We start from the raw sequence: 27,773 nt of genomic DNA, 5'->3' as shown, positions 1-27,773 counted from the left end.
GTACAGAGCAAAAGCGGTACTTAAATTCCCACATCACTGTTTTTACCCCTACGGATCCAGCAAGGTTAGTCCGGACAGAGTCCGTTCCGTGTGACATCAACAACCCTCTACGAAAGCCACCCCGGTATTCGGACCTGCACATCAGCCAGACGCTCCCTAAAACCAACAAAATCAACAAGGTGAGACTGGAGTTCTGTTGGGAAGGGGCATGCTGGGGCTGCCGCTGCCAGACAAGGGGCAGGAGGGAGGAAGGTTCTTGAACAGGACTCGGCAGATTGATCTGGGAGCACTGCCCTTACTTCCCAGCCCACCTAGGCTCTCCTCATTCTGTGTGGTTTGTGTCTAGAAATGTCTGGGGGGCATCCAGCCATCAGTGCAGAGTGAGTGTGCCAGAAATCTACCCAATTTAGAGAGAGGGCACCTGGCAATGAGAACGAAGGAGCGTGTTGACGGGGGCACAGTAGGGATGGGAGGAGAGCCTGAGAGGGGGTCCTTCGTGGTGCAGACTCCGCCCTCTTTCCTCTGAGATGTTTCATCGTTTGCCAGGATGAGCTTCGCAGGTGGTTCTGTGCTTTCTCACGCATCTGTTGAATCCAGCCACCAAGGGACAAGAGTCTGTTTCTGAGCTCCTGCTGGAGACCGGGTGGATGGATCTGTGTGGGGACCACAGGCTCCGAGCCCTAGCTAGCCTGGTCGGCTTCAGGCTGGTCCTCAGACGGTGGTCAGCAGCGGGCTTCTCTGTGCCTCTTTCTTGCCAATGTGGCCTGGAAACTTCCAGTGTGATTTCCATGTCCTTTGTTTGGTCTGTTGGTGGAAGAGCACCAAAGCGATCCCAGGGACACTTCCAACCTCACGGAAGGAGCGAAGGTAACATAAGCCAACAGGTGATTTCTCAAGCCCTACGGTGCCTCCGTGCACTGTCTGGAAGGTGGATAAAATGCGGGTCAATCCAAGCGTGTGGGAAGTCACCAGCCTGTGTTCAGGACCCAGATGAGTGTCATGGTGGCCGTGTGACCTCTCGCCGGCAAGGCATACTCTCCCTTCTCTGCATAAGGCTGGAGAGGGCCTTTCTCCCTCCCCGATCCACTCTCCACACAGCAGCCAGAATGATTCTTTTTTTTTTTCTTACTTTTTTTTTAACATCTTTATTGGAGTATAATTGCTTTACAATGGTGTGTTAGTTTCTGCTTTATAACAAAGTGAATCAGCTATACATATACATATATCCCCATATCTCCTCCCTCTTGCATTGCCCTCCCATCCTCCCTAATCCCCGCCCCCCACAGGTGGTCACAAAGCACCGAGCTGATCTCCCTGTGCTATGCAGCTGCTTCCCACCAGCTATCTATTTGACATTTGGTAGTGTATATATGTCCATGCCACTCTCACTTCGTCCCAGCCTCCCCTTCCCCCTCCCCACGACAGAGTGATTCTTAATGAATGTAATTTGAATCACACCACCCTCTGCTTAAAAACCATCCCGTGACTTTCTGTTGCGTGGAGGAAACAAATCATACTCCTCACTGCAGCCTGCAAGGCCATGCACAATTTGGTCCCTTCCTCCATCTCCGACCTCCCTTTCCAGACCTCCCCAACAAAGCCCATATGTCCTTTCTCTCTCATGCTGTCACCCACCGTTCTTACTACTGGATCTCAGTCATTCACCATCTGTCTCCTTGTGGCATTGTCTCAGGACTTGATGATGCAGCTTGGCCCCTGAAGTCAGGCAGACCTGGCAGCCAGTCTTGGGGCCTCCACTTACTCACTCTGAGACTCCGGGCAAGTAACTGAACCTCTCGCTGAGCCTCAGCTTTCCTGTGTGTAAAATGGGCGTGTTCCAGTTACCCACTGCTGTATAAACAAACGACCTCAAACTTAGTGATGGACGCCAACAGCTCTTTAATTATGCTCATGGGGATCAGGGTCAGGGATTGGGAAAGGGGTACAGTGGGGATGGTTTGTCTCTGCTTCATGATGTCCAGCTGCGAAAAGCTCACGCAGCTGGGGACTGGAATCATCCAGAACAGGGATTGGCAGACTATGGTTTACAGGCCAAATCTAGCCCGCTGCCTGTTTTTGGGAAATAAATTATACTGGCACAAGCCACACCCATATTTTCTATGGCTGCTTTCATGCTTCAAGGGCAGAATTGAGTAGTTACAACAAAGACCGCTTGGCTCACAGAGCCTAAACCACAGGATGGTTTAGCCATTTCAAGAAAAAGTTGGCCAACCCCTGATCGAGAGGCTCCTTCACTCACATATCTGGTGCTGGGATGAGTCAAAGGCTGAGCTCAACAGAGACTCATCGGGGGCAACTACACGTGGTCTTGCCTTGTGGCTTGGGCTTCCTCACAATATGGCTGCTTCAGGGCAGTCAGGCTTCTTACATGGCACCTCAGGGCTCGAACAGCAACTGTCCTAGCAAACAAGGTGGAAGCTGCAAAGGCTTTTTATAACCTAGCAATATAAAAGCCCGTGCATTGTCTTGGCTTGTCTCTAGCCAAGGGCTGGCAGTGTCAGTTCTGCTGCACTCTACCGATGGAAGCAGTCACAAGCCTACTCAGAATTAAGGGGAGGAGGCGTGATCTCACTTGTCAATAGGAAGAATCCAAGGAATTTGTGACCGTTTTTGAAAATGTCCCCGGTAAGCAAACAGAGCACGAACCCCAGAGAGTTATTGTGGGGATGAAATGAAATAATCAACATAAAGCACTTAAGAGAGGTTCCTGGCACATGGCAAGCACACAGGAGATTCTAGTTATTTTTATCAGCTTAAATCTTGGGTTTCCAATAATAATGTCCGGCTGAGTCTGCTTTTCCTTTGTTATTTGTGAAAGATGTAGGTCTCCCCGCCGCTGGGGCTGGGGTGCTTAAGGGGCTTGAATGGTGAGGCTCCTGGGAAGTAACCGGGCACACCTATAACCATCCTGTCCTTTGTGACCTCTTGAGGGGCGAATGGCTCAGAGCCGTCTCGAGACCTTTCTCTCTGGCTTTACAGATGCAACGAGCCTCTTGGTGTCAGATGGGACAGACAGATCGGTGACTGTGACATTGTTCTGCTTGTCTGCCAGCAGGAGCATTTGATAAGAGAAATAAATTAACCTCTATTTAGAAAGTGGCTTTGACATGAAGGTGGACAGGAGCTATCAGAGAGCTGGGTTATTGTTTCCCCTCTTTCTCTTCTCACTGGCTTCACGCAGATTCTTTCTGTCAGGCGATGATGTGGTTAGTGCAATAGATTTCTGAGCCAATTTGATCTGCAGATTTCCTTTTCATTGCTCTCTGTCTCTTCTCTTGTCTAGCTCTGTCAGTCCAGGTTCATAAGAGCCCAGCTTGTTCACCCAGCAAAATGATTTGAGTGTGCATTTTGGAGTCAGAAGGTCTGGGCTTGAAACTCAGTTTCTTCATATGCTCTGTGACCAGAGCAAGATCCTTCCGCCTTTGCTTTCCCCTCTGTAAAGTGGGCATTATAATAGTAGATGGTACTGGAGTTGTGGAGAGGAGTTGATGCCGTGTGTTATATGTCAGGAGTTTAGTCCCAACACTGGATCCTCAGGCCATGGCAGAGCTTGGTGATGAAGAAGACAGACGAGGAGGAGGGGGAAGAGGAGAAAGAGGAAGAGGGAGGAGAAGCAAGAACAGGAAGAAGGAAGAAGAGGAAGGAGGAGGGTGGGGAGGATGGAGGAGAAGCAGCAGCAGCATCTGCCGCTCCTGAGGGGAACAGTCTACAGTGTTTGTGCTTCCGCACCAAGGCATCAAAGGTCCCACCTGCAGGGGTGTCCGGAGCCGAAGATCTGCCCACTGCAGGGAAGCTTTTTTTTTTTTTTTTTACATCTTTATTGGAGTATAATTGCTTTACAATGGTGTGTTAGTTTCTGCTTTATAACAACGTGAATCAGTTATACATATACATATGTTCCCATATCTCTTCCCTCTTGCATCTCCCTCCCTCCCACCCTCCCTATCCCACCCCTCTAGGTGGTCACAAATCACCGAGCTGATCTCCCTGTGCTATGTGGCTGCTTCCCACTAGCTATCTATTTTACGTTTGGTAGTGTATATATGTCCATGCCTCTCTCTCGCTTCGTCCCAGCTTACCCTTCCCCCTCCCCATATCCTCAAGTCCGTTCTCCAGTAGGTCTGTGTCTTTATTCCTGTCTTACCCCTAGGTTCTTCATGACATTTTTTTTTCTTAAATTCCATATATATGTGTTAGCATACGGTATTTGTCTTTCTCTTTCTGACTTACTTCACTCTGTATGACAGACTCCAGGTCTATCCACCTCATTACAAATAGCTCAATTTCGTTTCTTTTTATGGCTGAGTAACATTCCATTGTATATATGTGCCACATCTTCTTTATCCATTCATCCGATGATGGGCACTTAGGTTGTTTCCATCTCTGGGCTATTGTAAATAGAACTGCAATGAACATTGTAGTACATGACTCTTTTTGAATAATGGTTTTCTCAGGCTATGAAGTGGCTACGTGCTGGCTCTCCTTTACAGTTGGTTGCAAGGAACAGGCTCACCTCGGCCAGCTCAGCACAGGGAGTTGTCTATGGGAAGGATGGACACGGGGCAAGAAGAGAAAGGGGAATCACAGTTGAGGAGCTAGGTCTCATGAAACTGGACATGGAGGACAGGCTTGTGCTCAGGCCAGCTGCTTGGACCCTCAGCAAGACCATGGGTCACTGTTCTGGCCCCCCATCATGACGGTGGCTCAGCTATTTGTGGGTGCCCTCTGGTCTGGTGCTGTTGACCGGTCTCCCCATCCTCTCCTCTCGTCTTTTGTCTCCATCACTGCTTCTGTGGCCGTAGACTTCCTACTCCCTGTAACCTCAGCCCGTTTGTTTTCTGGCCTGTCGTGGCTCTTCTGTTCCCGGGAACCTCATCTCTGCTCCACCTTTGCTCTGCTTTCCACTGTTCTTCCTCTTGGCCCTGCTCTGTTTATTCCACACCATAGGTCACTGACCAGCTGTCCTGACGCCCTGACCTATGGTCTTGAGTTGGGAGTGGGCTATGGCAGTCACAAGACAAGGATGGCTGTTTAGGAGAGTCTGTTGGGTTGGAGGGTGGAGACCACGGGAGAGAGAGTTACTATCATTGGCATGTTCAAATCAGTGCACAGCTGGGTGAAGGGGGAACCTGGGAGGTGAACATGCTTCTGTTTGATTCTCAGAGTCAGATGCGAGTTTCTTATTACTTGGTTCGACCTTCTGTTTCTGCTTCTGGGCTGGAGATGGGGACCTGGGCCACTAACCCTCTGTATGACTCCAGCAAGTCACATCCCATCTCTGTGTCTCGGCGTCCCCATCTGTAGCACAAAGGGGTGGGACTGGATGGTCTCTGAAGGATGTTTCCACATCTAAACTGCACTCAGAAAGAGAAATTATGCCATTAGTCCTGCCCTTCATGATCAGGTAGAGTTTGAGTTTCCCTCTGCTGGAAGACAACCTCCAGCTGCTGCTCCCATTGGGGCACAGGTCTGGGTCTGGCCCGAGGAAGGAATTTCCCATCCTGTTCAGCAGTTCTGCTGGGCAACGTGGGCACCACATGCAGCTTTCTCTTTGCCGATGCTGGTGATTCACATCAGCCCTGAGCCTCGGACGTGAGAAAGACTGACTTCCTGCCATAACTGTTTCCTTCATAAGAGCAGCTCCTGCTTCCCTCCCTCCCTTCATCTCTCCTTCCATCCCTCCTTCCTTTCCATTCATTGATTCATATCACATTTATTAGCCACCTCCTATGTTTTTGTTTCTGTGCTAAGTTCTGCAGATGCCAAGATGAATAAGACACTGTCTCGTACGAGGAGATAAACCTTTTCCTCCTTCCCTCTCTCCTTCTCCTTCTCCCTCCCTCTCTTCATTTCTTTCTTTGTTCCTTCCTCTATCACACATTTTTCGAGGGACCACACTGTTCCTGGCATATTGCTAAGTTCTGAGAATAGGGAGCTTCTAGCCTCGAGGATGAGACAGATAAGTAAGCCGAGAAGTGACTGTGTTGAAGTATCAACGGAAGCTGGGGCCAGTACCAGGAGCGAGCTAGTACCAGGCAGCGCTAGTACCAGGAGCGAGCTAGTACCAGGCAGGGCTAGTACCAGGAGTGAGCTAGTACCAGGCAGGGCTAGTACCAGGAGGGCTGGAACCAGGAGTGAGCTAGTACCAGGCAGAGCTAGTACCAGAAGTGAGCTAGTACCAGGCAGGGCTAGTACCAGGAGGGCTGGAACCAGGAGCGAGCTAGTACCAGGCAGGGCTAGTACCAGAAGTGAGCTAGCACCAGGCAGGGCTAGTACCAGGAGTGAGCTAGTACCAGGCAGGGCTAGTACCAGGAGTGAGCTAGTACCAGGCAGCGCTAGTACCAGGAGCGAGCTAGTACCAGGCACGGCTAGTACCAGGAGGGCTGGAACCAGGCAGGGCTAGTACCAGAAGTGAGCTAGTACCAGGCAGGGCTAGTACCAGAAGTGAGCTAGTACCAGGCGGGGCTAGTACCAGAAGTGAGCTAGTACCAGGCAGGGCTAGTACCAGGAGGGCTGGAACCAGGAGCGAGCTAGTACCAGGCAGCGCTAGTACCAGGAGTGAGCTAGTACCAGGCAGGGCTAGTACCAGAAGTGAGCTAGCACCAGGCAGGGCTAGTACCAGGAGGGCTGGAACCAGGAGCGAGCTAGTACCAGGCAGCGCTAGTACCAGGAGCGAGCTAGTACCAGGCAGGGCTAGTACCAGGAGGGCTGGAACCAGGAGCGAGCAATGTGCTGACCTGGTGGAGTGGGAGGTCAGGGGAACTTCTCAGAGGAGGGCCGGTCTGAGCTGGGCTTTGAGGAAAGAATAGGCATCTTCCAGGCAGACTGGACAAGGCGGGGCAGATATTCCAAGTAGAAATAACAACATGTCCCAAGCCTTGGAGATGTGAAATAGCCTGGTTTGCGTTGGGAACTGTGGACCGACCATTTGATGCAACTAAGGCAGTCATCGTAGGGATGAGAGAAGAGGAAGTGACGTAAGCCCAGGTCAAGCCTGAATGTGTACATCGTGGACCAACGTTTTCATCAAACATGCTGTGTCGTTGGAGCACAGTCTATACGCCAGTTCCTCCTAACGGGATGCTGTTTTTAGTACAAACCTTTATACTTTTTTTAACTGATATAATGACTTTTTGCAGAGCGTCTATGGAAACATCTTGAAATTTGCCAATCTGTGAGTAAAAGTTCAAAGAAGAGTGTTGATAGGATGGATAGATGCCTGACCTTCATTTCCCTTTGTCCCTCTACTGACACGAACAGTCCCTAACTTCCTTTAAAAACCTCCTGTGCCCCATTGGGCTGTATGGGGCCTTCACAGCCCAACCACATAAATCTTAGCCTACATGTCACTGTCATATTATTCCTTATACTAACATGTCCATTGCCATTAAAATTTAGTTACCATTAGATAAATTAGGATAGAATGAGAAGGCTGGCTTCCTGATGCCTTTCTACTAAAATCAGATCAGAATTACCTCCAAGGGGGTCTTGCGTGGAAGGTGGCTGGAATGAACCAAAGCATGACCTTGCCTGGAATCAGGAGTACTTTGTCCAAGGAATGTTTGTAGGAGTTTGATCCACAAGAGCCACAGAGGATAACAACCTAGCTGTCCTTCAATGGACGGTTGATCAAATAAACTGTGGTACATCCACACCATGAAATACCACTCAGCAATAAAAAGGAACAGTCCATCGATGCATGCAATAACTTGGATGACTCTCCAGAGAACTGTTCTGAGTGGAAAAAGCCAATCCCAAAAGGTTACATACTATAGGATTCAATTTATAGAACATTCTTGAAATGATGAAATTATAGCAATGGAGAATAGGGTAGCGGTGCCAGGGATAAAAGATGGGAGGGAGGGGTGGTGAGGAGAGAGGGGGCAGTGGGTGTGGTTAGAAAAGGGCAACACGAGGGCCCCTTCTGGGGGTGGACCTGTTCTGTATCTTGACTGTATCGATTCAGTGTCCGGGTCATGATATTGTACCATAGTTCTTCAAGATGTTATCCTTGGAAAAAACTAAGTAAGAATGCATGGGATCCCTCTATTATTTCCTGGAACTACATGCAAATCTGCAGTTATCTCAAATAAAAAGCTTAATTGCAAGAGTAAACGCCGTCATCAATATAATCGCTACCGTTTGTTGATAGCAAAGTGCCTCAGCGCAGTGCTCAGGGCGTAGGTACATACATGACCTTAGTTAAACTTCGCAACAGATCCACACACAGTGAGTGTTCTTCGCCCACATGAAGGACAGGGAGAGACTGCAGCTCCCAGAGGGGAAGTCACTGATATGGAGGCAGTGTGACCGCGTGGGAGTGGGGTGGACTCTGGGAGGGGGACGTGCACAGCACCGGTTGAGCACGGGATGCCACTGGGCATCCAGATGGGGAATGTCCGTTCCCCACCCCACACTCCCCGCCCTCATATGCTGGTTGGTGTTTGCCACACCAGCTCTGGAGTTTGGCAGGTAAGCACACCTGTTGACTAATAACCAGATCACACAAAACCATCCTTGGGCACCTGGAGCCAAGCTGAACGGTGGGCCTCTGAGTAATGCAGGGACCAAGTGATCCATGTCCTGTGAGTGAACAGATTAAGGTTCCCCGGAGAGCTCTTATCTCTGCAGGCTTTGAGAGGCAGGAACCCCTTTTCTGGGATGCTGAGGTTTGCTAGTGTTATTCCCATTTTACAGAGGGCAAAACTGAGGAATGGCGAGGTTAAGCATTTTGTTCAGGATGCGGGGGGAAGAGGTGGCCATGGGATTTTGAATCTGCCTTTGCCTCACTCTGGTTTCTGCTTGTAAGAGTTTGCTGGGGATGCTGGGTAGCTAAGACAAATTACCACAAACTGATTAGCTAAGACAAAAGACGTTCTCTCACAGTCTGGAGTGCAGAAGTCTGAGATCGAGGTGTCGGCAGGGTTGGTTCTTTCTGGAGACTCTGAGGGAGAATCCATTCCATGCCTCTCTCCTTACTTTCGGTGGCTCCAGCAATCCTTGGCATTTCTTGGCTTCTAGAAGCATCAGTCTCCTGTCTACCCCTGTCATCAAATCGCCTTTTCCTCTGTGTGTCTTTCCTTTTCTGTTTCTTATAAGGACACTTGACATTGGATTTAATGCCCCCCACGCCCAAATCCAGGATGATCTCATTTCAAAATCCCTGACCAGCGCCATTCTGAGGGTGCACACACGGATTCTATCTTCCTCTTGACTTTAGAGCAGTTTCAAGGGCCGGAAGAGGCATTGCTGGTTCCAACTGAGATGCGAGGGAAGTTGCTGCAGGCTTGCTCTCACACTCTCTCTTGAGCTGTCAGGCTGTTGATTCTTTAATAAACACTCAGGATGTGAGGCGTTAGGATGGGAAGAACACTCTGGGCACCTCTGCGTGGGACTTTCCAAAATCAAAGAGGCGCAGGGAGCGTGACTGTCGCCTACATAGCTTTCATTATGTGGTAACCTTTCAGTCCGGGCTCCAAGCAGTGGGCAGGAATTTGACCCCAGAAGCTGTCCCATCCGCAGCTGGATGCAACCTGGTGGGGATGATGAAGCAGGTGGGGGGACTTTGGAAGGATCTGGTGGTTGAGGAAAACGGAAGAGATGCTGTGGATGCTAGGGTGGGGTCTCTTCCTGTGCAACCCACTCTAACTGCTGTGTCTCTGCCTCTCTGTCGGCCCCTGCCCCCTGCCCTACTTTCTTCCTGCAGGACCATATCCCTGTTCCTTACCAGCCAGACTCTAGCAGCAATCCCTCGTCCACAACGTCCTCCACGCCCTCCTCGCCAGCGCCCCCGCTCCCTCCCAGTGCCACGCCGCCTTCTCCCCTACACCCTTCTCCGCAGTGCACAAGGCAGCAGAAGAACCTCAACCTGCCAGGTACCTCCATGCTTGGGAAGCTACAGGGGGGAGCTCTGGGTTCGTGCCAGAGCCATTTCCGGACTAGTCCATGCGTAAAGGCAATGAGCTGGGAGCATATGGATTGAGTCTTACCATATGCAGGGCAGTTGCTACATATTACCTTATTTGATCTTTAGAGTAGCCATAACGTAAGTACAATCAGCTCCATTTTACAGATGAGGAAACAGAGGCTCAGAGAGGTAAAGGGATTCTTAGAGACTCAGTCTTTTGGGAAGCAGCAACCCAGGGTCTCCACCTAAGTCTGAGTCACAGGGGGAGCCATTGGCTCTGGAGCTGGCCGTTGTCTTATGAGCTAAATCAGTTGAAACTGGCAACAGGGCTGCATTCTGAGTCCTACCCCAGACATCAGGACAGGGCTCTGAATGAGCGGGCTGGCGTCCGATATTCCGTATCCAGCTCTCTCATGTCCCTGACCTGTGACCTCTGACTTCAGTTTTCTCATCTCTGAAAGGATATAGGTGGACGAGAGGACCCAGAGGGTCTTCCAGCTCACAAACTCCAGGGCACTCGGCTGCTGACCTGAGACTATGTGCTGGGCTGTGAGATGGTGGAGAGGCCGTCATGTGATGATTTGGCTTCTCGGACTTAAGAAAGGGCTCTCTCTCTGCTCCTAGGCAGGCCAGACCTAAGAGTCTTCCTACCCCTTCCGGGGCCCGGCCCAGCCCACTTGCCGTTCTAGGGCCCCAAGGACATTTCCAGTTCAGCCATATTGGCAGCATCATAGCTGACGTCAAGACAGAGGCTGGCGGGATGAGGTCTGGCTTGGCCAGTTGGGAGCAAAGTCTAGGTCTGTGTTGTTCAACATGGTACCCACTAGTCATGCATGGCTGTTTAAATTTAAACTAATTAGGGCTTCCCTGGTGGCGCAGTGGTGAAGAATCCACCTGCCAATGCAGGGGACACGGGTTCGAGCCCTGGTCCGGGGAGATCTCACATGCCGCGGAGCAACTAAGCCTGTGCACCACAACTACTGAGCCTGTGCTCTAGAGCCCGTGAGCCACAACTACTGAGCCTGCGTGCCACAACTACTGAAGCCTGTGCGCCTAGAGCCTGTGCTCCGCAACAAGAGAAGCCACCGCAATGAGAAGCCCGCGCACTGCAACGAAGAGAAGTCCCCGCTCACCAAAGACCGCACGCAGCAACGAAGACCCAGTGCAGCCAAAAATAAATAAATAAAATAAGTAAATTAAAAAAAAATTAAATGAATTAAAATTAAATATAATTAAAATTTTAATTCCTCAGTCACACTAGCCACGTTTCAATGCTTGCAAGCCACATGTGGTTAGTGGCTGCCATACTGGACAGCACAGGTATAGAGCATTTCCCACCATTGCAGAAAGTTCCACCAGACAGTGCTGGGCTAGGGGCTGATTTCCTCCTGAGCCAGCGAGCTTCACGCAGGGGGAAAATATCCCAGGTCTGTAGCCACAAGTCACACCTGCAAGCCTAACCAGCCGTGAGAGAATATCTGGGAAACGAACGAAGACCCAACCCCACATCTGGACAACGCCCAGATACAACCACCCACTGAGGACAAGCTGATCAAGTCACCTGCCCACACTGCTTTGATCTGGGCTGTGTCCAAAGGGATAGAGTGTGTTTTAAAACTTGCATCATGGAAATTTTTTGGTTAAGTCCAAGCCCGAGGCAGCCTCATACCTGTGGTGTGAGGGCCACTCACCTGGCAGCCAGCAAGGACCATAACGGGAGTCAGTAAGTGCCCCCGAGTCAACAAGGCAACAATTGCCCAGCATTTCCGTAGACTGAGGGTTCCCACCAGCACCCCGAGCCATTGCCACTTCTCTGGAAGGAGGGGAATGGGAAAAAGGCCCTTTGACACCCATGACCCCCCAATTTCTGGAGGGAGGGGCTGGGTCCTTTCCTAGAGCTGTACTACCTGCCACCCAAGACACACACTTAGGGCTATTTTCCCAGTAACTGTTTGCTACTTGTTTATGGGTGAGGGTAGCAGGGGCGGGAAAGAACCTCTTAAGGGAGAACCACGCCTCAAAGCACCACAGCTCTTTTCATCTCCAGAAGACTGCCGGCATCTTTAAACAAGAGACCTGACTCACCAGGGGTGGTCACTGTTCCATCTGCTCCTTTGTCTCTTCCGTCAGAGCCCCAGGGAGGGGCCTTGGCCAAGTTGCAGTGCTCGCCTGCCAGTGGATCTGCATCCGCTCCATGGCAGGTCCCAACACTGTCCTGACCCTCTTTGGGGAATGGGCTAAGGGGTCCTTTGGGGGAAGGCGCTTTAGAACAGCAGTTAAGAGTGTGGGTTCTGGAGCCAGGCTGCTTGGGTTCAAATCCCAGCTCCGTCACTTAACAACTGTGTGATGCTGAACAAACTGCTTGCCGCTCTGTGCCTCTGTTCCCTCGCCTGTACAACGGGGATAATGATAGTACCTACTCTGTAGAATCCTCGAAGGGCTAAGCGTTACCATATATGTACAGAGCTTAGCAGAGCACCTGTCTTGTCAAAGAGCTCAACAAAGGTGAGCTATTTTCGTTATTATTAGATAAACACAGGAATAGCAAATTACCGTGGCTACCAGTGGTAAGTAATCCGGGCCTAACTAGAATTGTGGAAATAAAGATGAAATCCCCACGTACCATGGTATTGGGAGTAAGAATCAAATTAAACTTTGGGGTTAGGTAATTTAGCATTGACTGTCGAAGTTTCAAAGGTACATTCCTTGGACCAGCAAAATCACTTTTAAGAATTTATATACAGAAATGTTTGCAAAGGGCATGGGGATCTGTATGTAAGGATTTCATGGCAACAGTAAAAAATTTGGACTCAACCCAAATGCCCATCAGGAGGGGAGTGTTTGAATACGCTAATATATCTATATAACCAAATACTCAGCCACCCTTAAAAAGAATGGAGTAGCTCTTTGTAAATATCCTGACATGGAAAGATATCCACAATATCTTTTAAGTGGAAAATAAGTGATGTGCAAAGCAACGGGTATAATAACATCCTATTTATTGTAACATGGTTTTATATATTTGTATATGTATGTTTAAATGTGTGTGTGTATATGTATGTTTGTATATGTACACAGATGTCTGCAAGACTTCATGGCAGGTGTTCTAAGAAAAGGAATTTTCTTTTATGCACTTCTGTAATGTATATAAGAGCAAGGAATATGCACCCGTTTTATAATTGAATAATAACAATAAAATGCAATGTCGACAGGGAAAACAAAATAGGACCCTCCAGAAGGGCCGCCAGACCTTCCTTCTGTCTTAGGCAGTTTTCGCAAAATTCCCCCAGGGTGACAGGCATCTGTTCTGTTCATACGAGGCCCTGGTCACCTGTTATACTCTAGACTGTGAGCCTCTGTTGATGGGAAAAGGAGCTTTGGCCCTGGTTGCCTGCCAGATGTTGAGTTTTCTGAAGACTATTCAAGCTAATGCCTAGGCATAAAAATGTCCCTGGCATTGATTGATCTAGAATATTCTTTCTCTAAAACAGGCTGTGCGGTTAATGGTCATTTGGCTCATTTGCTAACCTCAGGGCACCCACGGGCTTGGTGGGATTTGCGATTGTGCTCTGCTGGTCGGCTGGACCTCCTTGTTTTCCGCCACTCCCTTAAGAAGCCTGGTGCTATGTTGGACATGGCACAGTGTAGGATGGAGTCAAGAGGGCTACATTTGGATCCCAGATTTGCCCCTTCCCACCTCTGTGGCCTTGAGTATGGCACTGGCCCCGTTTAGATCTCAGTTTCTCATCTGTAAAGTGGGTCTAACTTGCAGGCTTGTGTGACATTTGATGTGGGAAGGTACATGAAGGGGCTTTGTGAGGGACTATCGTGTGGGTTTTAGAGGCTGGAGTGTTCAAATGCCTTCCTTCTTGGGCGTAATCTAGTGCCATGTTTAGTGTCTGTCTCCTGCCTCAGAACATCAGCTCCATGAGACTAGGAAACTAGTCTGCTTCATCCACCCCTCTGCGCCCAAAGCCCATCACAGTGCCCACTGCTCAAGGCACTGATTAGATGTTTGCTGAATGAGTGAGTGAACGAGTGACTTGAGGCACTGCCCAGAGCTGCAAGTTGTTTTTTTTTTTTTTTCCTTTAAACTGTCTTCTGGCCCTCAGACTGCATTCATCCATTCCGATATCCTTAACGGGTATTTATTAAGCATCTACTACATACCAGGTACTGTACAAGGCACCACGTATGGGGCAAGGCACAAACCAGAAATGCCCTGTAAAAGTTTGCCGTTGCTGCTGTAGCAAATCACCACGAGCTTAGAGGCTTAAAGCAGCAGAAATTTAGTATCTTATGGTTATGGAGGTCAGAAGTCCAAAATCAGTTTCACTGGGCTCAAAATCAAGGAGTTTGCGGAGCTGGTTTCTTTTGGAGGTTCTAGGAAGGAATCCATTTCCTTGCCTTTTCCCGGCTTCTAGAGGCTGCCTGCATTCCTTTGCTCATGGCCTCGCATCACTGCAGCCTCTGCCTCTGTTATCACATCTCCTGTGATTCTCTCTGACTTGGATCCTCCTGCCTCCCTCTCGTAAGGACCCTTGTGATTATGTTTAGGGTTCACTCAGAGAATCCAGGATAATCTCCTCATCTCAAGATCCTTAACTTCTTCACATCTGCAAAGTCCCTTTTGCCATGTAAGGTAACATATTCACGGGTTCCAGTGGCTAGGATATGGCCATCTTAGGGATGGGGGTGGGGGAGAGGGCATCATTCTGCCTGTCACAGTCTCTGTTCTCATGGAGTTTATAGCTTAGTGGGAGAGACAGGTGTTAGCCGAGCAAACATCCACATGAAAATAGGATTATAAGTTGTGATAAGTGCTGTGAAGGGAAAGAACAGTGCTATGAGCAAATTCAAGAAGAGAACAAGTTTAGGTTGAAAGGTCAGAGGCAGCTGAGTTCTGAAGACTGGCCAGAGAGGGCTGGTGGGGAGTTGTCCAGGCAAAGAGAGGGGAACACATGCAAAGCCCCTGCCACGGGAAAGAGCTGGGAAAAAAATGTCCCGGTGGCTGGAGTGCCATAAACAAGGCACCAAGCAAGACTCAGAGCTGCAGGGCTGAGCCTGGCAGGGCCTTGTAGGGCTTGGCAGGAATGTAGATTTTATTTAAGACACAAGGAGAGGCCGTTGCAAGGTTTAGGCAGGGGATATTTTGATCTTTCTTCTTTCCTTCTAGAGCCTTCCTTTCAGATGACCACTCAGGCTGCTCTCTGGGGAGCCCATAGGGAGGGAATGGGGGCTTCAGAGTGGAAGAGCCTTCAAAGTGGCCTGCTTGTCTCTCTGACCTCTGGTCATCTGCAGCCTCCCAGTTCCTGGGTCCTCTTTGATGCCAGAGAGCCAGGAGCCACTCGGGTTCATCTGCTGCCCCTCGGACCTGCTTCTCGCTGGTGTCCGTCATCAGCAAGAAGAACAGGCAGGACTCACAGCGCCCTTTCCCTCCTCCTCTGGCCAAGACTCTCTCCCTTTCGGCCGTCAGGACCGAGCTGTCATCAGGCACTTGAAGGGGTCCAGGCAGAGGTTGGCTCTGAGCGTGGAGGCCTTTGCCAGGTGTCGCATTGCCTGACACCTGTCCCGTCTCAGAGTGGTGCCTTCTCTCCATCACCAGCCCCGCCTCCTTAAAAGAACACTTAACTGCCAGCTAACCTCTTCTGCAGACACTGAATCCTCGGTCCCAGTTGGGGAGGGAAGAGATCAACTAAGTCTCTTGACAATCCCAGGTAGTTTTTCTTCTTTTAATTTTAGCCCCTTGTTGACTAACAAAGTGTCTGCCTGCAATGAAAAAACCTAAGTAATCTAATGGAAGAAAGATCCCTGACATCATGGAGGTTGGATTTCTTTTAAAGCTTTGTTCTGTAACCTTGAATGAGTTGCTTCCCAGCCCAGGCACTTCATCTTCCAGAATCAAAAATGCATCCATGGGCTTCCCTGGTGGCACAGTGGTTGAGAGTCCACCTGCCGATGCAGGGGACACGGGTTCGTGTCCCGGTCCGGGAGGATCCCACATGCCACAGAGCGGCTGGGCCCATGAGCCATGGCCGCTGAGCCTGCGCGTCCGGAGCCTGTGCTCCGCAACGGGAGAGGCCACAGCAGTGAGAGGCCCGCGTACCGAAAAAAAAAAAAAAAAGCATCCATTTCAATTCCAGCTAGCTGAGGTATTTGGGAATTGCTGTGCTAAAAGAGAGTTGAGTAATTGAACAAACGTGAGCAGCTTACCCACGGGGTGCAAGGCACCAAACCAGGTGCTTGGCATCCTGAGATGCCAGGACTTGCTGTCCATCCCAGGGGGAATTTATAAATCAACTGCACCCTCAGGGGCAGCTAATGACTTCGCCCTTTGAAACCATCTGACTGTCTATGAATTATAAAGCATTCTCATCTGTTAGTTAAGAGAGCTTAGAAAGAGATGGGCTTATGCATCGCAGCTGATCCTGATTCTGCACGTTCTATGCCCTCTTATCTCATGTCATGATGAGCTCAGCCCTATGAAGGAGAGATTTTTATTATCCCCATTTTACACATCTGGAAACTGAGACTTGGAGAGAGTTGCTGAAGCTTTTATAAGCATTCAAGGAAGAACAAGAATTCAGCCCGACAGGATCAGCTTCCAGACTCCAGGCTTGGAACCACTACTAATTCTTGGTGAGCCAGCTTGTCGCTGAATGAGTAGAACTGTTTCCGGAAGTATATTCACCAACTCAGACTCATATCTGATCCCATCCCTGCTCACTGCCTTTACTTGAGGATATAAAACTCTGTGTGACCTGTCCCCCACCCCTGACACCGCTTGTACTCCCTGGTCCAGGCCCTCCACCCTACTGGAATAGTGATAACATTGGAAACCTTGGGGATGTCCAGAACAACTGGCCTCCAGTGAACAGACTGGAAGTAAACTGAATTGTAAGAGAACGAGCAGTGAATTTGAGGAAGTTTCTTTTATATGATTTTTCCCTAAATATGGAAATTAATTAATGCCTGTGGTAGGCAGAATAATGGTCCCCCAGAGAGGACCACGCTCTAATCCTGGGTTCTGTGAATATGTTACTTTATACGGATAAAAAGACCTTTGCAGCTGTTACTAAATTAAGGATCTTGAGGTGGAAAGATTACCCTGGATTATCTGGGTGGACTCGAAATGCAATCACGAGGATCCTTATGAGAGCGAGATGAGAAGGTCAAAGACAGTAGAAGGCGATGTCGGGACGGAAGCAGAGATGGGGGTGATGGGACTGTGATCCAAGAAATACAGGCAGGCTCTACAGCTGGAAAAGGCAAGGAGTGATTCTCCTTTGGAGCCTCCAGAAAGAATCAGTCCTGCCAACACCTTCATTTAGCCCCTTACAACTGTTTTTAGACTTCTGACCTCCAGAACTCGAAGAGGATAAGGTTGTACTGTTTTAAGCCATCCAGTTTATGGTAAGTTATTACAGCAGCCATAAGAAAACTAATGCAATGCTCAATGCAGCAAATTGGAAAAACACAAGAAACACATAAAGGACTTTTTCCAGTTTTATTGAGACACAGTTGACATATAACATTGTATAAGTTTAAGGATATAATGATTTGATATATGTATCTGTTGCAAAATAACATCCATCACCTCACATAGTTATCAATTGTTTTTCCTTGTGATGAGAACTTTTAAGATCTACTCTCTTAGCATCCTTCAAATAGACGATACAGTATTGTTAATTACAGTCGCCATGCTGTACATCACATCCCCAGGACTTATTTGTCTTATAACTAGACGTTTGTATCTTTTGACCACCTTCACCCAATTCTCCTATCCCCATTCCCCACTTCTGGCAATCACAGATCTGATCTCTGTTTCCATGAGTTTGTTTTTTTATAGATTCTACATGTAAGTGAGATCATACTGTTTGTCTTTCTCTCTCTGACTTATTTCACTTAGCATAATACCCTCTAGGTCCACCCATGTTGTCACAAATGACAAGATTTCATTCTTTATTATGGCTGAATAGTTTTCAATTGTGTGTATATGTGTGTGTGTGTGTGTGTGTGTGTGTGTGTGTGTGTATTCTTTATCCATTTGTCTGTTGATGGGGACTTAGGTTGTTTCCATGTCTTTGGGATAGTGATGTCTTTTCCTTCGGATATATACCCAGAAGTGGAATCACTGAATCATATGGTAGTTCTAATTTTAATATTTTTAGGAACCCCCATACTGTTTTCTATAGTGGCTCTACCAATTTACATTCCCATCAACAATGCACAAGGGTTTCCTTTCCTTTACATCTTTACCAACACTTGTTATTTCTTGTCTTTTTGATAATAGACATCCCAACAGTTGTGAGGTGATACCTTATTGTGATCATAAAAGATTTTTTTTAAGCCACTGTCATCGCTCTGCCAGAAGGGGAAGATTACTGTGTTAGATTATGGCTTTAGAGACTTTTCTCTCTGTATATGTGTGTCCTCACACATTTAACAGAGATGCTCAGGATGGCTGTCTGAGTTGGGGTGCTCTGTTTTCAGGGAGTGTCAGTGGGAGGGTTGGCTTGGATGTTTCTGGCTTCTTTACACATGTTTTCAGTCCCTTGGAATTTGGGGTGTCTGCAGAAGTCTGGAAACCTCAGGGGCGGGCAGAGAACCACAGGTGGCCGCAGGAGCCCCATTTGTTACCTGAAGGGCCCACCCAGGGCAGCGCTCACTGTGATGTTTTCTTTCTTTCGCAAGCGTCCCACTACTACAAATACAGGCAGCAGTTCATTTTCCCAGGTGAGTTTCATGTGAGCTCAGTTCCTCCCGAGCAAGCTCTCTGAGGCGTGGCAGCTGCTGGAGGGGATGGAGGCGAATGTTGCCGGGGTGAAGGAGCCCCGAGAGGATGGGGTGGAATCCCCAGACCACAGGCTGGCGACTGGCTATGGAGGTGGAGGAGGAAGGGTGCGGGGTCCAAGGGCACAATGGCACCGACGAGGTCCCAGAGCACAGTAGGAAGGCCTGAGTGGGTGGTCTGCAGTGCAAGGATGGGCAAGGGTGAGGAGGGGTCTAGAACCACGTGGCAGGGGAGAGATGGTCAAAGGGGCTTGAATCGGGCACTGGGAGACATGAAACCAAGTAGCCTCATCACCCCAAAGGGGACTCAGGAGTGAGGAGGTTCCAGTGGGTGCTTCAGGCCAGAGGCTTAGGGCCTCCGGCAGCCCCCAGGTGACAGTGGGGAACTTCGTTCAGGATGTCATCTAGACCACTCGTGCACCTAGGCAGGTAAATCCAAGTGGCCAGGGAAGGGAGAGAGGGGATTGTGCAGCCCCAGGGACTCATGGTCTGGTGAGAAGTTCTCAGCTGCCGGCATCTCCTGGGAATCAGGCTTTTGGGGGTGGTTGTGGACCCCGAGTTTGGTTTCTTACTGTCTAATCTTTGACTCTCAGATGTGGTGCCGGTGCCAGAGACGCCGACCCGGGCGCCCCAGGTCATCCTGCATCCGGTGACCTCGAATCCAATGTAAGTGGAACAGAGACCTTTTCCCCTGCCCTGGCCCTTCAGTTTGCTCAGGGTCATGTCTTCTTTCCTCCTTCTCCTGGAAATGATGGGGTGGGAGGTGGGGGAGAAGTATGAGAGGGCCATAGAGACAAGGGAATAACTCAAGCTAAGAGAGAGAGTGTGTGACAGCCCAGGCCAAGAGAGGGACAGTACCCATCCCCTTGAGTCACTTCTGCCTTGTGTCCCTGGCCCTGCCGATCAAGTGTGATTTCCAGGGGCCAGACCACTTCCTTCAGACCCCCAGACCCTCCTATGATCAGAAAGACCACTTCCCCCAGGCAATAGCTGGAGCTTAATGAAAAGGCAATTATTCTACATCATTATCCCCCTTTTAAAAAGGATAATTTAGGTTTATACCAGGGATCAGCAACTTGCAGCCTATGGGACAAATCCAACTTTCAGCATATTTTTATAAATAAAGTTTTATTGGAACACAGCCATGCCCATTTGTTCACAATGTGCTGTCTATGGAGGCTTTCAGACTACAACAGCAGAGATGAGTAGTTGCAACAGACACCATATGGCCTGCAAAGTGTAAAATATCTACTACCTGGCCCTTTGCAGAACAAGTTTGCTGATCCCTGGTTTATAACATTATAAAAATAAAATAAGCTAATTTTGCGAAATTTGGACTATTCTATAAAAAAAAAAGGAAAAGTAATCACTTATAATTGCACCACTCTTAGAAGTGTGCTCTATTCATATTTTACATACTTGTGATCCACAGTATATGCAATTTCCATCCTGCTCTGTTTATCCCTTAATGCTATAACATCACATTTTTTCATATTATTCTGGGCTCTTCATACACATTGATTTTAATGAATGTAAAATATCATATCGATGCAGAATAATTTCCTTAACCATTTCCCTACCGCTGGATCTTACATCTTCCTATACCTCACTGTTGTAAACAACTCTGCAACAAACATCTTTGTGTGTGGTGTCTTTAGCATCCTTAAGATACAGACCCTCTTTCCAGGTGGTCTAGTGAAATCACCTTCCTTAACTTCTTTGGTTGTGACCCAAGTCTGGGGCATGCTAGGGACCTAATTCTGATTTGACTTCTTTCCCAACTCACATTTTTGCCTACTTGGTTTTCCTTCTGACTACCCTAGCTGCTCCATCCTTTCTGACCCATGTTATAGCCTTTATTAAAGACCCAAATGGTACATTTCTGAAATCAAAGGAGGAGCAACTTGTCTAGGGATATTGTGCTGACATCTAGCTCCAGATCATTTCTCTGCTGCACATGAACCAATTCCACAATTCGTGCAAGATGAACTCCAGGCTATTAACTGAGAGTCAGGGAGTGCCAGTGAAAAACGGAGTCCATAAGTGCCTGCGATCTGCTTAAATGTGCGTGGAGTGATGGGAACTGACTCTTTGCAGAAGGGAAATCATTAAGTAGCCCCGGCTGCTGTAATCACGCCTTGATGCAAGCAGAGGCGAGCAGTCCATTTTGTTGGGCATGAGGAAGGACTCCAGCTGCCTTGTTCCACCCAAATCCCCCCCAGTGCGTCAGGTTTCCAGCATGTCAGCTGTTGTGATGTGGTTTCCGCCTTCCCAAGCTGTACTGTAAATTATTGGCTAATAGGATGGCAAACGCTACTTCTTTCTCCTTCTTTGAGTTCTTACAGTCTTCCAGACTCCCCCTCACCACTCCTCCTCCAGCAAGCGGACTGACTCTGTCTGCAGGGTCAGCAGCTTTCTGGGTGAGGTCTGAGGGTCAAGATAGGGGAGGTCCCCCTCAAATGAGGAGGTGGGTCGGGGGAACCTGCTAAGCTTCCACTGCGGAAGTAGGAAGGGGGTGTGGTGGCCATTGTGATCCCTTCCTCCCACCAGTTCCAGCTCACTCCGTAAACACATCCTCTGCTCTAAAAACCCACTCCCCCAAAATCCTTTAACACATATGGTGCCCCACATCTCCATCACATACCATGTGCTCCAACACGCCCACACATCCCCGATACATCACCAGTTACACCGTCAAGAATGGCACGCCCCCTCCCCCAGCATCCCCAGTATGTACACCCAACTCACACGCACACAGAACAACCCCTGCACAGAGCACATTCCATAATAGCCACGCAGTCCTCAGTGGACACTTAACACTCACATTGTGCCCCCAGCACCTATATCCAGCTTGTTCCCGTACTCAGAACACAACTGCAGCTCACAAGCTCATGAATATGCATGAATCACACACACACACACACACACACACACACACGCCTGTGTCTTCCACGCCAGTACGGTCTGGCTTCCTCCTCCCCATTCTCACCCTGCACGTGTCTTCTGAACGTGATTGGCAAGGTGCAACTCAAAACATGGCTAACCGTCAAATATATCCAGTAATCCTCTCTCCTGGGAATGTCCACACCCTCCATTTATTCAATACATACCTAACTTTCAACCCTTGTTACCTGTAGCCTTTCTGCACAACAGCAGTAATATAAATATTCCTTAAAGTCAGGAAGCCGTGTCAGTTTCAACTCTGTATCCCTCTAAAGGTCTGGCACTGTTCCTGGCACATAATTCTAACCAAATGAATGAATGAATAAATGAGCAAAAAACCAAATGAACACTGGGATCCTTCCAAAAGATTCAGAGCTGTAGAGATCTGATTCATTCTCTCCTAGGAAACACCTAGAGCTCTAAGGAGCCTGCCATCCATGGCATTTAGGCCAGTTTATAAGGAAACTGCTAGATTAGTGGAAACCAACAAAGAAAAATGAGCCCTGAGCAGGCCAGAAAATCTATTTAAGACAATGTCCTTGCACACCACTCCTTGGTGGCAAGGTTTTGGATTATTCTAGACACAAGCATTGAAGTGAACTTGCAGAAAAAAGCTTGGTGGTGAGGACTTCTCATTTTAAGACATTTCTTACATGGATCAGGTCAATGCATGGACCCATCTTTTCACCTGAGGGTCACGTTTATTTTTCTTTCTCTAAAGCTTGGAAGGAAATCCATTACTTCAAATTGAAGTGGAGCCAACCTCAGAGGTGAGAACCGGAGAGCAATGAAGCAACTTTTTCCAGGGGCTACCCACTTGGCAAAGCCGACTGATGTCTTTGATGACGCAGAGGGCTTGGGGCGGGCTGGGGGTGCAGTGGCCCTGTTTGATGGCTGTTCTAACTCCGGGACGACTAACGAGCGGGTGGCCCCTCCCGACACTGAGCCTAATGGGCCGTTCTATGGTGTGCATCACGGAAAAGCTAGTTGTGCAGAAGTTGGCAAGTGACTTGCGTTCTTAGTTGAAAATTCAGCTCAGGGCTGGGTGAGTACCAAGGGGGATGTGCCCCGCTGCTTTCTGAAGAACATGTGGTAGGAGGAGACAGGAGCCTCAGGGACACTGGCTTGGCGGGGTGTTGAGAATGTTCTGGGGCTTCTTCCCACCTGCCAGAGCCCCTGGAGGAATAAATGAAGTCTTCGGGTGAGAACCAGAGCCCTGACTCCTCGGCTCTGCTGGTCTGTCCTGAACTGAAGGGAGTGGAGTCAGGGTTTCCAGAGAAAATCCTGTCCTCTTCTGGAACCATTGTGGTAGTTGGAAAATGGCCGTGGAAGAAGGTGTATTTCCTGGGTCATTTCTCCCAGTGTGCCGTTGGAGACAGCTTGCTCGGATTTGGGGTCAGAAAGACCTGTACCCAGCCAAGGGGCCGCCTTCTCCGGCTGCCTTGTCAGACTCCAAGCCCCTGAAAATCCCCCCGGCTCAGGCACCTGCTGCCCCCCATTCCAGCCAAAGAACCCAAGGGGCAGGACCCTGCAGCCCCAGGTGCCCCCAGACACCAGGCTGCGAAGGTAGGTCCCTGGGCCTTGAGTGTCTAACTGTTGCAGTGGTCATGTCTAAGTGTGCCTGAGTCATGTGGGTGTGCAGGGTAAAAATGAAAAGTCCTGGCCCTGGCCTTATGACATTCTGGTTCAGAAAATCTGGGCGGGGCCTAGGAATCTGCATTTTATAAGCCATCCCAGTGGATGTTTCCTACAGGCGGTCAGGTCTGTGCAAAGAACTCAACAGATCTTCACCTTATTGAAAACCTCACACCACCCCCAGGGGCAGATGTCATTAACCCCACTTTATGATGAGGAAAAGAAGGCCCAGAGAAGTGAAGTGACTTGCCCAAGGTCACACAGCAGCCAGATTCCAGCTCATTTGGTCTGAGTGTTAGGCTCATTCTGTCAACCTCTCCCTCTTGTATCTCAGCTGCACAGGAACCCCCAGCCTCTGGCCTGTGCTGAGTAGCTCTGACATCTCTCAGTTTCTGCCTCCTCAATTCCAAATTCCCTGGGGAAGCGAAGGCCCTCCATGTCGAGGGTTGTCATGTTATATGTAGGTGTATGGTGTACCCATATTTCAGCCTGTCATTTTTCTTACTCCCACATAAATAATCAGGCAAGTCAAAACATCATGGTCGAGTAGGAGGGCGTCAGATATTAGGATCTGAGAGGCTTGAATCTTAATCCTAGCCCAGCCTGGCTGCCTGACCAGAGCTAGGCACTTCCCACAGGGACCAACCATCCCCGTTTGCCAGTTTTCCAAGTGTGAGACTTTCAGTGCCGAAACGGGCAATGTCATGGGAAACCGGAATACGTGGTCCTGCTAGCATTTCCCCTCTCTGAGCCTCAGTTTCCCTGTAGCACAAGAGGGATGGATTGCCAGGATCTCCCTTTCAGCTCCTTCATTGCATTGCAGTACAGTGATAGGCAGGAGGTACCTGGGCAAATAGAGAGACACGTGTGCACCAGCCGAAAACACACAGTGGGGCACAATGGGACCTGGCGGGCAGGTGGGGCAGTGGAGGGAACTGACCCCTCTCCCCCTCTGGCCGCAGAACGAGGAGGGTCACGACGAGGCCGAGGAGTCGGAGGATGACTTTGAGGAGATGAACCTGTCCCTGCTCTCGGCCCGGAGCTTCCCGCGCAAGGCCAGCCAGACCAGCATCTTCCTTCAGGAGTGGGACATCCCCTTTGAGCAGCTGGAGATCGGCGAGCTCATCGGGAAGGGCCGCTTCGGGCAGGTGTACCACGGCCGCTGGCACGGGGAGGTGGCCATCCGGCTGATCGACACTGAGAGGGATAATGAAGACCAGCTCAAGGCCTTCAAGCGGGAGGTGATGGCCTACAGGCAGACACGGCACGAGAACGTGGTGCTCTTCATGGGCGCCTGCATGAGCCCGCCCCGCCTGGCCATCATCACCAGGTCAGTCCCACCCGGGCTCCCCGCCCGTACGCTCGTTCCCAAAGCCCTGCTTCCGGCAGCGTTGAGAAATGCGGGTTCTGGTGAATTCAACATTCTGGTAAATAGAGAGTCTCTGGCTTTACCAAATCACAACTTACGTGGTTTGAAGATTTGAGAGTCCAGAAAATACGATTAATGCTAGAACTCTGGCAGAGTGGTGCCCTGGAGCGGGCAACACATGGGGAGTCAGAAAGGCGGATTCTAAACCCGCCTGTGCTCCATATTTGTGAAACAGCGTCTCTGAGACTCACTTTCTCCAAATGTAAATTGAACGGATTAGGCTAAATCAGGGGTCAGCAAACTTTCTCTCTAAAGGACCCAACAGTATTTTTGGCTTTGCGGGCCATACAGTTTCTCTAGTGACTGCTCAGCTCTGCCACTGTAGTGTGAAAGCAGCCTGAGACAAGATGTTAATGGATGTACGTGGCTGTGTGCCAATCAAACATTATTAACACAACCAGGCGATGGGCTGGGTTTGGCCTGCAGACCCTAGTTTGTTGACCCCTGGACTGACATTCTGATGACTTGCTCTGGCTTTCATTAAAATAGCAGAGCACTTTTGTCGAACTCTACCATGGTTGTTCTAAATATCCAGGATCCATGGTCTATAGCTGCACAAAAGGGGTAGTTAACAGAGAACTGACATTAAGAAAATGTCACATGATAGGAACTTTCTTGGACTTGCTCTCTCTAACCTGTAGGCATTGAAAAAAAATAGCTTTGGTTTCAGTTGAACAGTTGTGGAACAATCCTTTGGTGTGTTTTTAAACTCTGGCCTTTGCTCCTCTGTTGCATTAGGACTGGCCACAGCAGCAGTGTTCTTGGTGTGTCCTGTGATGCCAAGTGTCCATGAGGAGCCTTCTCATTCTTATTCTCAACCCAAGCAATAAAATCCCAAATACACAAGCCTCACACTTGGGCAGGTGCCATAGTGGGAGCTGTGGGCTCAGAGAAGAGCTGCTGTGTCTTTGATCTGCTCCCTTGTGATCCATACAAAGCCTTTTTGAGTCCATTTGTAAGACCTGGGTGATCGGTAGAAGGTGTGTTATTGTCCGTCACCATTGATTATGCAGTTGGTGGGTTGACTGGAACCCACGTGTCAAATGGTAAGTGCTTGCAAAGGACTAGAGATCTAAGGATGGCCCTTCAACCCTCCTTAAACCAGGGTAGAAATTGACGGTTCTCAACTCTACACAGGACCAGAAGTGGCTCTCAAATAATCAGCCCAGATCATATTCAAGGGCTGAGCTGTCCTGATTAGGTGAGTGTATCAGTAAGCTTTTGCTGAGTAACAAATACCCCAAAGTCACAGTTTCTTTCTAGTCTGCAAACAGTTCTGGGCTGAGCCAGGCTCAGTAGCTGGGCTCTTAGATGTATCTGTGGTCCGCTGGCTGTTCAGACTGAGGGATGGTCAGTCTCAGACACATTCACTCATGTGTCTGCTGTTGGCAGACTGTCAGCTGGGGTGCCTCGGCTCTTCTCCACACAGCCTCTCATCCCCGCAACAGGCCAGCCTGGGCTCATTCCCATGGGTAGTCTCAGGGTTCCAAATGCAGCAAGACAACAAGAGGTCAAGCCCTGTTGGACAAGTGCCTTTCACATCTCTGTCTGCGTTGCATTGGCCAAGTCACGTGGCCAACCTCCATCCAAGGCATGGAGAACAGAGTCTGCCTTTGGATGGGAGCATTTGCAATGCCATGTTGCAAGAACGTGGATGCAGGGAGAGAGACAGTCTGCAGCCATTCTTACCACCTACCACTGCATGTAAGACCCTTAGCTCCCTCTTCTTTCCCCTTTCTAGTATGTATCATCTATATTAGCAGGCTGTCAACGGTCCTTTACTTGAGGTGCACAAGTCTGGTTGGAAGGTGGTCTTTCCCCCACCACTGGCCTTCTGCCCACTGTTCCCACCAGTCTGTTAACCCAGCTTTCTCTCTGGTCAGCCCCTCACCTTCTGACCTGCTGACCCCTCTTTTTCAAATCCCCAAATTAGAAATTTGAAATCCATCATCTCTTCTCCTTTGCCTAGACCCTCTAAGGACCTCCCGGCCTCTGACTTTTTCAGGGGTATCAGTGGAACCCAGTTACCCAAGCCTCCCTCCCCTCTTTCCCAAGGGCTGGCTAATTGGAAATGGATGGATTCAGTCAGCAGCCATCCTTGAAAAAAGAGTGGTCATTATGAAAATGTGTTGCTCCCCCTGCAAGCCAGCTGCGTTGGCAGCCCCTCTTCTATTACATACAAAATTCTGAGTCCCCCTCCCCAAGCACCGTAACTGCCTGCAGATTTCACAAATAGCGCAGCCTTTTCCTGGCACCATGATAAAGACTCTGCAGCTTTGGGACATATAATTGGTCTCTGGAGTGTTTTGGTATTTTGTTTGAAGAAGCCAGATGAGCCCCAAAGAAGTGACATTTATTGCATATTATTGTGTCGTTATATATTTATCTTAGAGAGCGGCTGAGTGCCCTCCTCTCTCCCGTTCAGCAACGTCCACTTGTTGGCCACCCAGGTTTCTTATCTGAACATTCAGTTTGAAACCAAATATTTGAGTAATTTGATTAATCACTCGCATTCGTGCAGTTGGTTGGCAGAGGTTGATGGTTGGATGATAGCCAACCAACTGGAACAGTTTCTGGACCCTGGATTTATTTTACAGGGAACATAAGACCAGATAATTACCTGGCATATTCTGGATAAATTCACAATGGCATGTTCTAGCCAATTACCTAGTAATTATCGTTGAAGTTAACAAGTATTTCTAAGATTAGCTTCCTTGTAATGCGATGTGTATGGCTCTTGGGGAATGAGTAATAACCAACTAGTTACCCAATTGCTAGATCCACAAATGCAATTAGCAGCAGTATTGCTAAATCGTTTCACGATTGGGTCATTATGAGATGATTGCAAAGCTATCGACAGTCGGCACAATTGCTCATTTTTTAAAACTCCAGATGGAATTTGAATGCCAATAAAGATAGAGTTGAATGAAAGCATCTCTTATCCTTCTACCTTGCTGCAGCGTTTCTTTTTTTTTTTTTCTTTTTAACATATTTATTGGAGTATAATTGCTTTACAATGGTGTGTTAGTTTCTGCTTTACAACAA

General features: G+C 49.0%; 1 protein-coding gene across 1 annotated transcript in view; it reads left to right on the top strand.

Moving 5' to 3' along the window:
- The window catches only part of KSR2 (kinase suppressor of ras 2), a 400,467-nt gene that overhangs the window by 317,950 nt on the left and 54,744 nt on the right, over positions 1-27,773 (top strand). The window contains exons 9-14 of the mRNA XM_067700755.1: positions 7-179; positions 9,728-9,896; positions 18,623-18,664; positions 19,315-19,387; positions 22,386-22,434; positions 24,262-24,629. Of these exons, the coding sequence (XP_067556856.1) occupies positions 7-179; positions 9,728-9,896; positions 18,623-18,664; positions 19,315-19,387; positions 22,386-22,434; positions 24,262-24,629 (874 nt within the window). The remainder of the gene's footprint in view (positions 1-6; positions 180-9,727; positions 9,897-18,622; positions 18,665-19,314; positions 19,388-22,385; positions 22,435-24,261; positions 24,630-27,773) is intronic.

Source organism: Pseudorca crassidens, chromosome 12 (assembly GCF_039906515.1).
Source record: "Pseudorca crassidens isolate mPseCra1 chromosome 12, mPseCra1.hap1, whole genome shotgun sequence".
Lineage (NCBI taxonomy): Eukaryota > Metazoa > Chordata > Mammalia > Artiodactyla > Delphinidae > Pseudorca > Pseudorca crassidens.
The sequence above is the reverse complement of the archived record's forward strand: the minus strand, read 5'-3'. Positions and strand labels throughout refer to the sequence as shown.